Source organism: Argiope bruennichi, chromosome 9, assembly GCF_947563725.1.
Source record: "Argiope bruennichi chromosome 9, qqArgBrue1.1, whole genome shotgun sequence".
Lineage (NCBI taxonomy): Eukaryota > Metazoa > Arthropoda > Arachnida > Araneae > Araneidae > Argiope > Argiope bruennichi.
Genome location: NC_079159.1, coordinates 58,800,147 through 58,818,722, shown reverse-complemented (window position 1 = coordinate 58,818,722; position 18,576 = coordinate 58,800,147). Strand labels below are relative to the sequence as shown.

Here is an 18,576-nt window from a genome sequence, read left to right as displayed (position 1 = left end):
ATTAACTGTCTGTCGGTCTATACTTTCAGAACTGTGTTAACTCAATAATTCAAAAACACAGTTACTTAAAAATATGTATGAGATTAATTATAATAATATAAAGTATTAATTAAAATAAGCAATAATATTAAATATGGGATTTTGTGATGACAAGTGTAGTTTTGTATCAAATTTTTGTTTCAATAGATTGGGAAAAATACTTTTAAAACCAGAATTTGCTTTTTGAATTCAATTAACCGCAATCCAGGGATTAATAGCCAACTAATTCGCAATGATATGAAGGCAAATTCAGCAAGTCCAAAATTCTGCATTCAAGTCAAAGATTAATATTTCGCAACTATTGTACGCCATTGTCCTGTAAGGTGTTCTCTGGCATGGAAGGTTTATTAGAGAATGTACAAGAGAATTCCGAGGACTCTTACTCTGATTTATCAATGTATTTCGCAATGTTGATGTTTAATTAAATACAACTTTTAAACAACGCATTTTTATAAATACAAAAAAAGTAAAATTTATCTTTATTTTATTTTATTTTTTACATCATTCGATTGATTATTATAAATTTTATTTTAAGTTTTCTCAAATTTTCTGCCAGGTGGCATCATTTTCATAGAACAAATTTTTCCCTGAACTGGATTTTTTGGGCAAATAATTAAAGATATATAGTTTAAAAACTAGATCTGAAAATATTAAAATAATATATTTTCATCGATAACATATCAATGAAACATCAGCGCATGAGGGAATAAATAAAAATTCTATTAAGGAATTCTACCTCTATCAACATAAAACCTTTAAATCAAATAAAAGTGTATCTAGAAACCACTTAAAGGCATCTGAAGAACAAACGAAAGTTTATAATTTCATAAATTCATTTCATTTATATTCATACTCACCAAATATATCATAATTGTAATATTCAGGGTTTATATAACAGTAAACTTCCGTATCATGTCCAGTTATTTGTGTTTGTTATTAAGCATGATTTTCCATCTGTGCATTTTCGAATATTTTACATTTCTGAACCAAAATAAAACTTGTAATTCAAAAGAAACTTCGTCATAGAATACCTGATAGCTATCACAGTCTTTTAATTTTTTCTGATTATTTTGTTTCTGAAATTCCTGAAATCCATATTTCTCAAACCTTAACCTTTAACTGGGGGTGTGCGGTCTGTGAGACCGCTAGCGATGGATTTTCAGTTACCTCTTTTTTATTTTCAGCTCAATTGAATGGACTGACCCTATAGCTTCCGGTTTTGTGACCTTCAATACACGTGCACTTTTTCAATCGATTTCAGAGGATGCTTTTTAAAATAATTCAGTTATTTCTTTTAGCGCGGTCTCTAAAACCGCACCTCCCTGTTAGTGTCCCAGTAATAAACAAGGCTTAGGAGATAACGCTAAAACTTGGCCCCGAAGTATCATCCAATTTACTGATCCTATTGTGAAGCAGTGCTCCAGGCACTTTTAAATGAAGCAGAAAGTGATTTTAGTGATAGGGATACTTCTACAGAAGAGTTTTTCGATGAAAGTTCTCTTTTAACTGATTCTGATGTGGATATTCAAACATAATTAATTTTTCTAGTGATAATGTGTTTTGAAAAAATTTATAAAATATATTAATATACCAAGATATATATACAGAATTTATAGGTTGAGTATTATACTAGTTCTTAACCTGTATATTCAAAATGCCTCAGAAAATCGTGCTATGAAAGTCACACAAGTCGATAAAAAAAGGGCCAATTTTAACCATTGTCATTTTTTTTATTTTTCATATAATTGTTAAATTTTACATTATATTGTCTTCTATATACCTTCATATACATAAAAAATAAATATTATTTAAAAAGTAAAAAGTAATATGTTTTTTCAAGAATATAATTCATTGCAACATGTAATTTGAGAAGAAAATGTATGTTCCAACGCATTTACTTTTTTCAATGATAATAGATTTTGAAATTTTTTTTAAATATATCTATAGATCAAGAAAACTATCTGCAAAATATATTAGCAGTTTTTCATACTTATATATTCATTAGAAAATTTAATTTGAGTGTAAATGAAATGCAGTCTCTTAGACCGCACCTCCCCAGTTAAGTCCTAAAATTTCATCTCCCCAGTTAAGAGTTAATCATAATGTTAAATTGTAATCGCTTATGCTGCATTTATTTGACTTTTCTTTTATGCAATAAAAAAATTATTTTATATCTTTTATCTTTTATATGTTCAATTTAAAAATAAATATCCCAAAAAATATAATGTAGCAATATAATTATTAAACTTAATATTAAAAATATTTTGCATAAACCAAAATTATTTTTTCTTTGCAATTTAAACTCGATTCCACATAACTAAGCACAACAAAGGAATCTTTATACATTACATTCTAATAACTCTCTCAATTATTTTTGAAACGCTTTAAAAATTAAATTTCATCTAGCAAAGGATTCGGTTTTAAATGAATTTTGGAGATTTCACCAGACGAACTCTAACGTGATCTGAAACAGACTTGTTTACAGAAAGGCGAAAACAAGTCATTGAAAATGGGGAATAACTTTCACTACTAAATTTGAGAGGAAATTCGTGACCTGAAAGTAGGAAGCTAAAAAAAGGTTTTATTTTAATGACGCTTCCTTCTTCTTCAAATGAGAAAAATTCTATCTCCGAGTACGTGAGATGAATTTGATTTTGCATCATGAAATAATGGAAAAACTTTTGAAAACGTAACAAAATTCTATTATGAGAATTTGTTTTACAATCCTCCACATAATGTAAATTGAATAAGAGAATATCTTTTTCTCTTTTATTTTGGAAATGAGTTGTAATTATCTAGAGATTCAATTTTTTTCATAAACGTACCCTTACCCATTATTTTATCCATTGAACCTGTTGTGGAAATTATTTTTAGTAGTAACGATCCTAAAATAGGGTTATTGATAAGTCATTCTGATGTTATATAAAATGTTAAATAAAAGTAATGTTCAAAAATGATGGTTCCAATCTCCTATGGAACAAAATTTTCTCAATGATAGATAATAATAAAAATAATATAAATAAAATTCTCTACATTCATTTAAAATAAAAAAATCGAGTGAAAATTTATTATCCTTGTTATTTTATTTCGTAATTTTGAGAACTTTCAGAAATAATTATGTTAGATACATATAAGAGATAATAGAGTTAAACGAAAGCAAGAATAATAAACGAATGAATGGTTTGCTTAGTGAGAACAATATCACGCACAATAATGTCAGTTCAGTCCTAAAGTCCTACTAAATATAAGCCTAGTCTACTGATACCATACATCGCTTTGCATATCGAACATATGACGAAACTTGTTTTTTTATAACGTAACATTTGATTCAATTTCAATTTCTAGACAAATTTTAAAACCGAAAATTTCACACAAGCCATCGTCGTTTCATAAGACAGATGGTATGTGAAAATGTATTGTAATATACAGGGTGTTTATAAAGTCCCGGACCCATTTTGATGTTTAATAACTCATAAAATAATAAAGATATAAACAAACTTATGGCATTTATTGATGGAATAACTCATATATTTTCCTTTTCAGGTTTGAATATTTTTACTTTTGTAAATATCGTCTGCGCGTGTGGTTAATTTCAGATAATTTCATTTTCCAGTCTAAATATCTGTACTTTTCTAAATATTGTCTGCTTATTAATGGCATTTTTCTCTCTTTTGTTTTTGGCAACTATTGCAATGTTATGTTTACTTTTGATGTGTTTGTTCTATGTAGTATTTTTGTATGTGATGTTTTATTCGAGTGGATATTAAGGAGAATGCGTACACCACAAGAGAAAGCACAGATTTTATGGTGGTTCATAGAAACGAAATCGATAGTGCAAGCACAGAGAAATTTCAGAAGAATTTAAAAAAAAGATCCTCCATCCAAAAACAGCATCTTGCGGTGGAAAAAGAATTTTCTAGAAATTGGAAGTATCGAAGATAAGAAACGTTCCAGACGTCCTTGCACAAGTGATTTTGATGTTGAGCGTGTCAGAGAGACATTTTTACACAATCCTAGAATATCTGTGAGATCAGCGGCAACAGAATTGGATATGCCAATTTCGACGGTGTACAAGGTTATTAAGAAAAAATTGACTGCATGCATACAAAGTTCAAATTGTTCAAGTTTTGGAACCGAACGATAGGCCTAGGAGGATGGACTTTGCAACAGATATGCTAAGAAGGATAGAAGATGCTGCTGATTTTCTGAAGAGCATAATGTTCTCCGATGAAGCATCCTTTCATGTTTCTGGCATTGTTAATCGCCATAATGTGCGCAAATGGCTCTGTGGATGCCGACATGCTTGTCGCTACCTGGCGTGAAATTGACTATCGACTTGATATTCTCCGTGCGACGAAGTGGGCACACGTGGAAGTTCATTGACAAGGGTCATGAAACTTTTTGAGTCTATTTAACCATTTATGTTATTAATTTAAATCTATCTTTATTATTTTATGAGTTATTAAACATCAAAATGGGTCCAGGACTTTATAAACACCCTGTATATCTAATAAAAAAAAATCAGATACTTGAGAAATGGAAATTTTTAAATAAAGTCGATCAAGAGCGACGGAACGAGAAAAGGTAACGTGATGGGAAGGATTTTGAAGTCAAATAGACTATATACCAATGACTTTTTTTACAGTCAGTGGGCAAAAAATGAATGCTCAAAATTTTTTTAAATAATGGTATCTACAGAAAGCAGTTCCACAGAAGCTTTCTTGCATACTTCTTAATAAAGACATAATTCTTTAATTCCACATAAAATTTTGTACCTTGGACAAAATTTGAACAACAATACCTCAAGTTTCCATTTTCAGATAACTATTCGAAAGCTCTTTGTGCTTTGTAAGTTAATAAAAAAAAAACTGTGCACGGAATATAAAGACCTTTTAAATAAATGAGCGATGTGAAAGTTTGACCTAGAACTTTCAATTTTGGTAACAAAATCACATACCAAATTTCATTTATCTAAATTGTTTCCTGTTTAAGTAGTCTATTTCACATGTACGAGAATGTAACGACTAACTAATAGCTAATCCTTTGACGGAATTTCGATACAGATATGCATTTTAAAAGTTGAATCTGTGCACTAATTTCATTTAGATTTTTTATTTTATGTTTCTAATTATCATGTTCACCTGTATTCTTACAGCCGGAAGTACAGATCTCCTTAGTATATATATACAAATTTTCTGCAAAAACAACGTATAAAATTTCCCCAATCTTCTCAAAGCGTTTTTCAGTTATTATGTTGACAGTCATACAGTATAAAGCCCAAAATTTGTTTCCCGGATTCATGGAAGTTTGAAACATTGAAATTCGCACTGAAATCAGATTTTTTTAAAAAGAAAATTATGATACGTATATTTCGTACGCAAAATAGAAAAATATTTATTGCCTTAATTTTCTATGGACATTAAGGCAGCTGGTTCGTTGTGCAAAGATTTTGATCTCGTAGTGCCACAATTAAATGGGATGGAATGTATTATTTTAAAAGTTGGAGAGTATACAGCAACAGATTAATATTAATTAACATATAAAGTATTATTAACAACAGAATGCTCTTATTAATAATTTGAATTAAGATGTTACATGAGGAAATGATGAGATAATACATGTTCATGAGATGCTACATGAAGTTTGATACTATTTAAAAAGTATTAATATCATAAAATTATTTGACACTGATTTTCTTTAAAATGATAAAGGCACGATTGTTAAGGTGTACGTACACACTTGAAGATTTTTTAAAAAAATTTTAACTTTAAAAGTCCAGTTTTTTCATTTTAGTTCATTAATATATGTTTAATCTCATTTCAGTGAGAAAAATCCATATTACACAAATTATTAATTAATTAATTAATATTTAATGAGCTAATTAGCCTATTTTTTGAAACATGATATCTTAAATTCTAATTTGCACAGACACATAATTCTAGTTGTAAATTATTCCTAATATTAGTCTTCATGTTGTCTGCCTCAATCAAGTTATAAAAATGTTTTTTTTTATAACTTGATATACTTGTAGTTTTTTTTAAACAATTTTTTCATCAACAATGAATAGAAAAAACGAGATTTTTTCTGTCATTTTAACTCTCAAATCGCTATAAAAAATTTATTTCTATAAATATAACTTTTATTGAGGCACAAAACATCCGTTATTTCATACAGATTATTTTGATATATAAATAACTGTATTTGGTTCACTTCTTGTTGAGTTATGATTGTTTGAATGAAGCAACACAGAGGAAAAATAACATTCTTCATAAAATGAGTTTTAAAAACACCGTAACTAGAGTTTTTAATGAAAGCTCCCCAAGAAAAATAATTATAACTCGAGAAACATTTCGAATATTGACAACTTCTTGGTATCGTTTGAAAGCTAAAGGATCAGACAACATTATTAAGCAATAAAAAATATTCGATATTTTGAACGATTTTCGAAGTTTCAAGTGTGTACATACACCTTCTCCTCAAAGGTATTGGTAACCAGAAATCCGCCGTATCAGCAGAAACTTAATGTAATTAAATGAAAATGTATAAAATTATGAAGAATTTCGAATAAATATTTTAATTTGCGTGAGCTATTTCTGCGAGCTGTGTCTGTTTTTGTCAACAAGGATTATTGTTGTGAAAGATAAATTAAAATTTTGTAAATCTTTTTCTTGCACTTTTCATAATAATTTCTTTAAAATTGAGAAATTTTTGCTATGGTTTTTTTAGATGATATGTGTAAGATCATTTATTTCTAAAAAGAGATTAAGAAAAATATATATCTTAGTGCAGAAATAAAGATAAAAAAATTGAAAAGCATTTTTTTTTCTGCCTTCTTATCCGAAATATTTTTCCTTGTAACAAGGGAACACACAGATAAAATAAAAATTGGTTAGACATCGAAAAGTGTTCTGAAGTTACAAACTAATGAGTAAAAACAAAACAGGAATTCTAGAAGTTAAAAACTTTTGGGAACACCTTGAAATTTCGAAGAAGTTTTCTTTTTTTTTTTTTTGAAGGGGGGATAAAAAAATTCCTTTTTTAAGTTCTCACTTGTGTCCCCCCCCCATAAAAACATTTGAAATCCTACTGACGTCCATACGCGATATCTTTTTTTTATTATTTACCTCTTTTTATCTGAAGCTATCTTTTTCAATAAAAGATTTCTGCCCTTTCTGATTATTTCAAAGGTGTGTGCGGATAACTATGTATCTATAATAAAAGTATATATCATCTAAATGAAAATTATACGTAAATCAGCTTTAATTCAAGAAATGAAATTTGATGCATGTTATACATTATTCAAGAAACGGCTAAGATAAAAGTATATTGGCTGTTTTAGGACACTCTTTGATTTAAAATAATTATATTGAAGTTTCTACATTAAATAAAGGCCTTAAAACTTTATACTGCAACAAAGGATTATAGCATGCGCTTTTTTCTAATAAGAGAGTCTAGAACAATTCTCTCTCGGACCAACAGGAGTACTCCTTCATGGTTCTGTATGGTTTTAGAGAATTTATCTTTTAAAAAATTTCGCTCACTCCTCGTCTTTTATAATGCTCCATTTAAAAAAACATCATTCACGATTAAAATTTTATTTTCTGTTTGTCAATGACTTTGAAAAAAAAGCATGTATCATTTCGAAACTGGTATCTCAAAGAACCGCATGCTTTCTTCGACGTTCTTTTTGCTGCTCAAAATAAACCTGAAGCATAAAGTTCGCAGGCATTTTTCTCCTTCCCAAATAATATTTTATCAAAGTTCATCAAACCAAGATTCATGGTGCTTCAGGTAACTTCCATCGGTCTTCTTAATAATTCGTCGTTGGTCTCCGAGAACAAGTGCATAAATTGTTTTGATATTTTCGTCCATTCCGGAAGTTAAATTTCGACTAGAACGAGGTTTGTCATCAACTTGAGAAATGAAAATTCCCTTTGAAATCAGAGAACTACTTGCAAACTTGAGATTTTTTTTTCAATAGGAAGATCTTGTAAGCCGTGTTCAACAGCATGACAGTTTCTTTAGCATTTTTCCTGAGCATGGAACAAAGATTCACAGAGCATTCTGCACTTTTAAATGAACCATCACAAAAACTGGAAGTAGGAAAACTGCTTTTATGTAAAATGATGTGCATAAAACATCAACCAAACGGACCTTCCCAGACGACGCTTCATGGGGATTTGAACTCGAAAAGTTACTCTATGCCCTCTTAAAAGTGTGAACTATAAAAGCTCCACCCTAGAAAGCATTATTATGGTGTTCTTTTGGGGTTGTGTATATCTTTATAAAAGCATATTTCTCAATTTATTCAAATGAATTTACTGTATTTTTCCTTTAATGCCTTTGATTTTTATATCCATGAAAATATTGCAAGCATTGTTTTTAAAACTTAACTACAAATACTAGGAAAATATTTCTATTCGTTAATTTTTCTCCTGAAAAGCATTTAAAAATTAACGAAGAAAATATTTATAGATATCTACTGATAATTATAATTAACTTTCGAAGAAGGAACATTGTTTTTTTTTTTTTAATTATGACCACGAATTTGGTTGTTCATTTAAAAATAACTTTCGATGTGGTTGTAATTTTTTAGCCTTTTATTATCCTAACTTTTAATGCTCGAGGGAAAATTTTAATTACGAAAGTCAGAATGAAACTAATATGCATAATAATTGCTTATCAAAATTAAAATTAAAAAAGTCATTCATTCTACTTCTTGATAAAAACTTTTTTATTCACAGAATACTGAACATCATCTTGCAAGATCTCCCAGCTGAAAATTGTTTGCATGAATTAATTGAAAGCAGATGAAAAATAAGCTATTACTTTTAATTAAAGGAAAATGTTTATATAATTAGCATAAGCACAAAATATTATTCATATCATGAAAGTGCGAAACAGGTGTTGCAGAAACTGACAATCTCTATATCAAATTCAGGGTATTAGACTTGCTTTGTTATAACTTCAATTGTTTTATTTTAGTTCGGGAATTTTTTTCAGAACATTTTTTTTTACTATGAGCAATGAAGGTACTTTACTAATATAATTTTTCTTCTAATTACAAACTGATATACATACTGCACGAATAAGTCGTTAGGATCCCCGTTCACCAGTGCCGAGAGAAAAGCGGCCTGTCTTCTTCTTACTTTGTAAAACAGTTTTATTCTCTGTCTTACTGAGGCCGCAATGGCTTGGTGGTAAAGCTTCGGGTCCAGTGGGTCCCATGTTCGATACCCGATTCCACCTAAAAACCATTGTGTAACGAGTTTGATGCACGTTAATCAGTCAGGGGCAAGCATCCTTCCGCTGATAAAGTGAGGAAGTTTTTACGAGGGAGTTGCTGGCTCAGATATCGTCCCCGTCATTTAAACCCTTTTCAAAATTATCAGATACTTTCCAAAACACCCCTAGTGTTGCTTTAAAGCAAGACGTTAGTATAACTAAACTAAACTAATTCCCTATCTTAATTTGTCAAACTCAGTAAATCTTTCTACCAATCATCTCTTCTTGACAACACTTCAGTTGATAGAAGGCTTGCATCTTTTTACATATTTTTATAGAGTAAGATATCAAATAATCTTTTAGACTATTTGCGTTATTCTTCTTACACTGCTGATTCATCGTCAGAAAAGCACAGATCCAATTCCTCAAATCGCGAGGACCAAAATCGAAAATTTCTTATGTTAGCAAATCATTTGTTATTGTATTTGTCTAACATAATTTTTCTCGAAAATATGATTTATTGCTTAATATCAGCACAATAAAAACAATACACACTCCAGTACTGCAAATGTACCTAAAAAAATTGAATATTTAAGAGGGTAATATTGAGTGAAAAATCTAGGAGTGCTTTTTCAAGATTATGAGAATAAAATAATAAATTTTTAAAAAAATAAGTATATTTCATATTTTATCAATTGTAAAATTCTTTTCTCTACATGTTCAGTTTTTCCGCCCTTTTATTTTATGTTATTTATTTATTTATTTATTTTTATTGAATTAAGGTCTGAAAATTATCTTTTAAAGTTAATAAACCGAACTTTTTGATTTTTAACCACCAACGCTTAACTTTAGAAATAAAGTTCACGAAATCACTTTATTAATATCCACGGCAATTTAAATTTACAGTTTCATGACAATTTCAAGGCCCTTATATTTTTGGGCATCTCTTCTATCATTCACAATCTGATGAAAGATACAATGTCCTATAATATACTACGTTATGAACTATTTTGGATAAGTTTCGTGATTTCTAGTCTCCAACAAGATGGTAGGTAGAAAAAGTTTCATGAAAGACTGTAAGTCATCTCATCTGGAGTATATGAATTAGCAATTACTTATACAGTATGTCTCAGACGGCAGTGTTGTTTTTCCCCATTTTTCCTTTTCACGGTCACCTCGATTACTAGACCTTAACCCATGTTATTTCTGGCTTTTGTGATAACTCATAGGTCCCAATTTTAGTGACAAAAAAGCAAATTCTTCGAATAAAAAAGACATCTTTTGCAAGTATATTCATGACAATCACAGATACATAAGTGTTAAAAGAGTTCTTGAAATAATCTTCCTTTTCTCACCGAAATATATTTGAAAGTGGTAAATGTTTGCTAGAATTTTTGGTACAGAAAAAGAAATCAGCTAAAATATGTTCGGTAATGTCGTCCTACATTTCACTGAGCCAGCAATTGTTCCAACCAATTCTTTTATTCGAAATCAAAGAGCATCAGAAATTCGGATTTTTACCTAAATTCTAATTTCCAGAATCCCATTAATACCAAATGACACAATCGTGATGCCTCAGATATTTCTACCTCTCTTTTATGGAATGCAGTAATTCTCGAATGAGGAATATTTATATCCCAAGAATAACGATCTTAGAGATCCAAAGGAGAGACAATAAGACATTCTGCAACGACCGTCGGAAGCCATTAAGTGTCTCTCTTTTCGGGCGCTTCTTTTATATTTCCGACTCATTGCAATAGCAGAAACGTTTTCTTGAGTTAGGAGGGAGTAATTACGTTTCACATCAAATGAACGTTCATTACGAGTACGTTGTGGCAGACCATTTCAGTGTTATTAAAGTAGACTTCTTGTCCTCCTTTAGTTATCATAACGAGAAAGATAGATTCTAATTTCTTGTTTATAAAGGTAGATATTTGATACTGAAGGATTTAAGAAATGTTTGGGATAGGAAATTTCACTTTCTTATTTTAAACTGGTCGTCCTTAGCAATACCAGGTTTGCTAGGAATATTGATTAGGTTCAATTTCAGTTGAATCTTTTATGCATGAATCGGTATTCATTCTTCTCTCACGGAAGTAATTTTTAAGCTTCAAATTGTGAAAGACCTTAAAAATGCATTATTTTTTTAAAATCTTACACCTGTTCTGTTTACTGTGTACATGAATTCTTCTAACGGAATGAAGAGCCAACAGAAACATAACTTATTCGTGTCAAATTGCAAGTATTTTTCGCGATTCTTGAATTTTGCTTACTTATTTTTAATTTAAATTGCACATGTTACAAACAAAATCTTTCATTAGCTTTCAACAATAGACAAAAGCAACACTATTAATTATGTGACGGAATACTGAAAACGATTCAAATTTTATCGAAACTATGATGCATATTATAATAACAATTAAATAATATAAAATTTAAGAAGAAATTAGATCAAAAATAAAATGACAGCATCAAAGTAATAATTTTAAAATTAAAAAAAAAATGGTACAAAAATTGTTTCTGTACTATAATAGTTTGGAAGTTACCACGGAGAAACTGCAAACTCTCATGTAATTTTAGATAAATTAAAGTTCTAAATAAAATTTTATATAATGCGCTCTAAATTACATACTCTTCTCATACTCTAAGTATACCTGAACCATATTTCATGAGTTTAGATAAAAGACCATAATTAAAAGTGCTCAGTTACAAAAAAAAGTAATAAGTTAGATATAAAAAATTTAAAATCACAAACTAACTACTCCAACCGCCGGAAGACACACGCAAACACTTGAATGACCGGATCTCCGTGACAGCAACACTAGCTGGAACTGTGGTTGAGTCCTAAGGGCCTTCACCGGCCACGGTACAACACTTCCCTAAGGAAATATGTCCCGTCATCGATGGGAAGAGCCAAGCCTCCACTTTTTAGTGTACCCACAAAGATAGCGAGAACCAACTACCATACCGGAATCTTCTCATCCTCAAATACAGGGTACCTCCTCTGCGGGACAAATAATGTCTAATTCATATTCTTTAGCCATGGATAAATATTAATAAGCTAAACAATATATAACTCACATTTTTGTTTATGCAAATGCACAAAATGCGAGTGTGGATTCGTAAAATTATTTAGTCTGTAAAATAGGTAGTTAAAATGGAAGAAAAAGGCACTCTTTACATGATTGATTATTAGTTGATGGAGAGTTAAAAGCATAATATTTTAACAGTTACATCTGTTATTGTTTTAAATTAAATATTTACAGTTTTTCCTTTGTAGCAAAAAGTCTATGATTGTGAATTATGCATTTTTTTTTACAGTTAAACTATAAAAATAAAACATAATATCTCAAATTTTATTAATTTGTTAAAATGACCAATATTTTATAACCGATCCCGATGTGACAATATTTTAATTCTCAAATTTAGTCTGTAGTTTCAATTCGGTTTGGATGAGGAAAGTATGGCATTTTTTTTCTTATAAATCTGATTTACATAGCATTTATACAAAATGATGTTACATTTGGCTTCGTACTTTCTTAGTAAAGGCGCTGTATTATAACCCACCGGAACTGTAAACATTATAAAATGATCATAATTAATTCATTAACAAAAAAATATCCCTTAATCTTAAAACAATGCTTTTGTATTTACAATATTTATTTATTTTGTATTTTATTTATTTTCGTATTTATTTATATCAAAAATTCATGTCATTTTTTTCAAAATTATACATGCCTATATATTAATCTCATGTGCCTATAGACTTCATAAAATCAATGGCATAACAGATTAACAAATAATTTTATTTAAATTATAAAATACTCTGTTTCATTTTACTTTTCATGTTATTAGAAAATAAATCATAACTGCTTTATTTTCTTTTTAGATAAGCTTCAGTAGTGTAAGGAAATTCTAATTTGCATCCATTAATATTCCTTTGTGTTCGGCTTTTACAATTTGTTTTTACATGTTTTGCAATAATTGAATATATAAATAATTTTTATAAATGTATCATTTACTAAACATTTCCCAAAAGATGATTATTTAATCCTTTTTGCCTTTTTGTCTGTTCTGAATATGTGTATATCACATATTTTTTGCCATTGTCAAATAGTAATGTATATATCTAAGTTTATTGCCACTTTTACTGTCGAAAGTACTTTATTTAATTGCTCCGATTTTGGATACAAAATTCTACTTTGTATGTATTAAATTTCATTTCAATCCGATACTGTCTTCTTGGTCTGCTATTTTCAATCTACCTGTATGTATTAAAAATTGAGTGTGATAGAACTTCCTACATCTGCTATCATGCCTTACACACAACAGACGGCAGCGCTAACATTCAATAGTAGTATGAAGTTTTGTCTGCATTTTTAAAATAGTACTCATAATAATGTTACTGAATTTCATAATGTTACTAAACCTAAATAACATTATTGAATTTCAGAAATAACTTCTGAGCTACGTTTTAAATTATTTTTCTTACCTGATTTTTTTATATAAATTCACCGTAATTTCACCATCAGCAATGGTAATTTCTAACTACATTAACTACATGGAAAAAAAATTAGAACTGACGAATTGATTCACTAGTTTATTATAATCTTCTGTGTATTCTCCATCACATTCAAATTTCTTCGGAAAAATAATGCGAATACCAATTTGAAATTTTTCCCAGCTATTCTAGCATTTTATAAACTGTATGTTGTGAAAAATTCTTTGAAAAATTAATACATTTAAAAAAAATTTCTATCAATTTCCGAGTTTTGAAAAGTGTTCTGTCTCTTGCAGAGACAATCCCTCCTCCACGCTCGACGGGAAACGTGAGCAGTTGCGGAGGTACTGTGACTGGGGTGGGCGGAATCATCGCATCCCCTGGCTTCCCCTACTACTTCCCGAAAGACGTCGACTGCATCTGGCTGATCAGAGTTGATTACCACATGAAGATCTATGTCCGCATACTCAAGATGCAACTCTACGGGAGCATAGGTGAGAATAGTTTTGTTTTTCTAAGATCATTTTGAAATATGACATTTTGAGAGTGGTTGGTTAAACTGAGTAATATTAATAACACTCAAGAATTTTGTTGCGTGTGTTGTGACTTATGACACTTTACAAGCCTGCTGACAGTTATCTGTTAGCGATTTAGGCCGAATGAGCGTCAGCGTCTCTTATGTTTTCAGTAGCACCGACTAGGGCCAAGAATGTGACTTAGCTACTTCATGCGTCACATTCGCATGCACAACCGCTTTTTACAGGGTGAAGGGGGTAGAACAGATAGAATACAGAAGAAGAACTACCATGCCCGGACCGGGATTCGAACCCGAGATGCCCAGATCACGGGGAAGACACGCTGTACCCTTATGCATGGCCGCAGGCACTCAAGAATGTATATATAAAATAAAATGAATGTGACGTAATAAATTAAACATGGTCGAACTCTGAAAATAGACGTTTGGACGTTGGCATAAAGAAAAGTTCCAAAACGGTAGCATTATTTCCTCACAACACTATTCATCAATCAAAAGGATAATTTCTAAAGTAACAGAAATTATCCTCATGATTACTTGATTCATCTGGATTTTGAGTTTTCTGATGATCTTAGTTAGAAATATTTAAGATAACTAGTTACAACCATATTATATGAAGCAAAACAGTGGCACCACCAACAAAATAGAGGAACTTTGCAAAAATATTAACAAAAAAAAATTAACTAACCCCCTCCACAGGTATGAGAGATATGAGAACACATATCTATGACACTGGTGAAGGCTGTCGAAAATCCAAAACATACCAGAAAATAAAACACGAATTAGTAGAAACATCAAGAACTTAAAATTTCTATGTCAAGTCGAGTCTCCTACATTGATTTTCAAGTGCTACAGAGGATAAGCACTAAAAAACACACACAAAGAATGCAAACCTATTATAAAGACGAATTAAAATAACATTTAAGGTGACTTACCAGAATATATCAGAAAACTTGAAGAATATCGAAGAACCAATAGATCTTGAGGAGGGTATATTAGCATGACTCTACATTCTTCCACTAATTTTTCCTCTCTTGTTTAGGTTTTCGTCTTTTGCATCTCATTTCCCTCATCTATTTCTTTTCGTATTGTATTATCTTCATCCTCTAAGCGCTCTTATCGAATTTTCTAAAAAAGAGTAATATAATATTAAAGAAAAGGAAATCAATAATTAGGCCTTCAGTAATATTGATTGATGTACTTAAAATCAACTTATTATTGATATTCGTAATTCTAAGTCAAAATGTATTATTAAATCTGTTTGGAAACAAAATATTGATAGAAAGAGTCAATCAACTTAAAAAAATCTGTCATCTAATATATTAAACCCAAGAACATAATATCCTATGTGATAATATTACACAGAATTTTGTCATTTAATGGAATTGCAAATTTTAACATAGCTTGTAAATTCAATATATCTTAAATTCCTAAACAGTAATGTTAAAACTGTATAAATTATAAAAGGTATTATACGAAAAACAAATATTTAAAATTTCGGTACCTAAAAAACATTAAAGTTTCCAATTAGCATTGATTGAAAGAGTAAAATAATTTGATTTATCTTTTTGTATATCGTCTGACGCAACGATAGTTAATGTAAATTTGTCGTTTCCATAATGCATAGTTTTTAAGCATTATTCATAATTAAATGATAAAAGAGAAAAATATTTTTATTTTTAGAGCATAAGCAGCATTAAAGAAAAAAATGAAATTATATAGACATGCCGTTAAATAAAGTATAAATGATAAATATTAAGGAAGTTACCATAATCTGTATAAATAAATACATAATATAAAACTTATTAAAGGAAATAAATCCTCCCCACTCAAAAAAAAAGTTAAAAAGTACCGGAAAAACGAATTCATTATTAACTAAAACAAATTATAAAAACATACAATTAAACAAATAATAAAAACAAATATTATAAGAGGGAGTATAAAAAGTTTAAATAAAAATTTAAAATAAATAAAATATATAATATAAAAATTAAAAACATCTTCATAAAAGAAAAGATTAAAAATACTAAAAATAAACATCATTAAAATTTTCTTTTAAATTTGACTTTCATTTTTTAATGAAATGTTTTAATAATTATGCTGTATTTTTCAGTTTTGATAATGATATTTTAATATCGAATAAAATTATTTTCATACTGAATAAGAATGAAAATCTGATAAAAAGTTTTAAATAAAATATAAAAACCTGAATCATATATTTTATGCATTTGATGTTACATTAACAGAAAAACAGAATACAGCCGAATATGAATTTGTAATTTCATACATAATTTTTTTTTTGAAAAGCAAGAGACGTATTAAAAAGGCAATTAGCACCCAAACCAAAATATAACTAAACGAATTATTATTTTTTCTACTTAATTATCAAGGATAAAAAAAGGAGTTTTTTGCTTGACTTTAGCTTAAAATAGAAATCACGACAAATGGATTCCAGCGACAATAAGATAAAAGCAAGAAACTTGACTTGAATAAAAAGTAAATGCAATGGAATGTTTAAAAATAGCATTTTTTTTTTTTTTGGAGCAGAAACATGTTAAATGGGAAGATGTAAATGCTACTTTCAGATTATTTTATGAATAGCTTCAAGCTATGATATGGATTTTACATAAAGAAACAAGTGCATTTTTTATCTGCTAAAAACAGTTTGGGTTGTGGATATTAGAGTAAAAATATTTTTGTTATTGGAAAACTGTTTAATCGACAGAAATGCAAATAAAGAATTTTGCGTCTCTAAAATTACAGAATATTTTTTTTCATTAAAAAATATTCTGTATCTGTTCTGTATATTCATTAAAAATATTCTGTTTTAAATATGATAATTTTCACTTAAAGATACTCTGAGATAAAATATATTTTCAGACGAATGAAATATTGTCTGACCCTAAATACTTCATTCAGCACATTTTGATATATTTACGTTAATTTACGTCATTTAAATATAATCCTTTAGTTAAAAGAAAAGACAAGGTATCTCATTTTACTTATTTATGTCGATAATAAAAGTATATTTATGTATTTTTGAAACAAATAAAAATCAGAAATCAAATAACTGAAAGTGTAAATTGCTTGCCATAAAAATGATCATCTTACTTAACAGAAATTAGCTTACCATCACAATAAACCAACAGAATTTATTATAATTTATTTTTTATTTTATTTATAAATTATCACTTCATAGAATAAAAATAATTAATTAAAATTCAATATCCTTAATCATCGAATAAGGGCCAAAATTCTAATTATAATCCATAAGCAAAATATAGAAATTAAAATGAAGATCTGTTGTACATTCAGGCCAGTTGCAATTTGAACACAACCTGCGTTTTATGTGAAAAGTAATTTGAGCAAATTGAAAAGTCTTATATAGGAAGTAATTTGCAGACATCTTATGAGGGAGGTATATCATGCTTAAAATTTAGTAATAACTTATTTTTAACATCGTTATTTAATTTGTTTTATGTTTATAAGTATGGATTTTATAATCAACTTTTCAGTTACTCCTGACGTGATAAAAATTAGAAATTTTGTTTCTTGTGTATTCTCAAGGATAAATCGGTATTTTATATATTCGGAATTTAATTCTCGATACAATATTAATTTAATTAAATTTGATTTCAATTCACAGTTGATCTGGTAGTGAATATGAGAAATAATAAATATCAAGGTTAAAAAGTAGCAAATCATAGCTTTTATAAAAAATTCTGCTGTTTCATACTTCTTCAATAACAAAAAAGTGTTTTTAATAAAAAAATAATTTTAATGACAGACAACATTAATACTTGTACAATTACTTTTAAAATTTTATATGGTTCCATATTGTGAAAATAGTTTTAAATTATAGTAATAACACATATCTTTTTCTAAATAATAAAATATGTATTGCAATTTTAAATTAAACTTTTAATCGTTAGATCCTTATTAAAGTTGCAAACGCACAAATTGCTATATATATATATATCAAAGTAAGGAGCAGCAATTACTACTCATACCTTAAAACATTAAAATGGGAAAAAGTTAAAAGCGAATTTCATTGATTCAGATTCTGAAAAATATGTTCCATTTAGTGAAAAAGAAAAAAAAAAATCTGAAAATGTAAATCTAATTAAATGCTTATATAAATTCCTTAATTTTTTGTTTTTTTATATTTTTACAATCATGGCCTTCAATGTAGTCAGTTGCATTTAAGTACATTTCGTGAACTAGCAACTAAACTCAGGAGTATCATCAGATTTTTTTATTGTTTACCGCAAACCAT

At 28.8% G+C, this 18,576-nt stretch overlaps 1 protein-coding gene across 1 annotated transcript in view; it reads left to right on the top strand.

Moving 5' to 3' along the window:
• Positions 1–18,576, top strand: part of LOC129985354 (CUB domain-containing protein 2-like) — a 182,597-nt gene that overhangs the window by 147,998 nt on the left and 16,023 nt on the right. Inside the window, exon 5 of the mRNA XM_056095356.1 lies at positions 14,062–14,259. Coding sequence (XP_055951331.1) covers positions 14,062–14,259 — 198 coding nt within the window. The remainder of the gene's footprint in view (positions 1–14,061; positions 14,260–18,576) is intronic.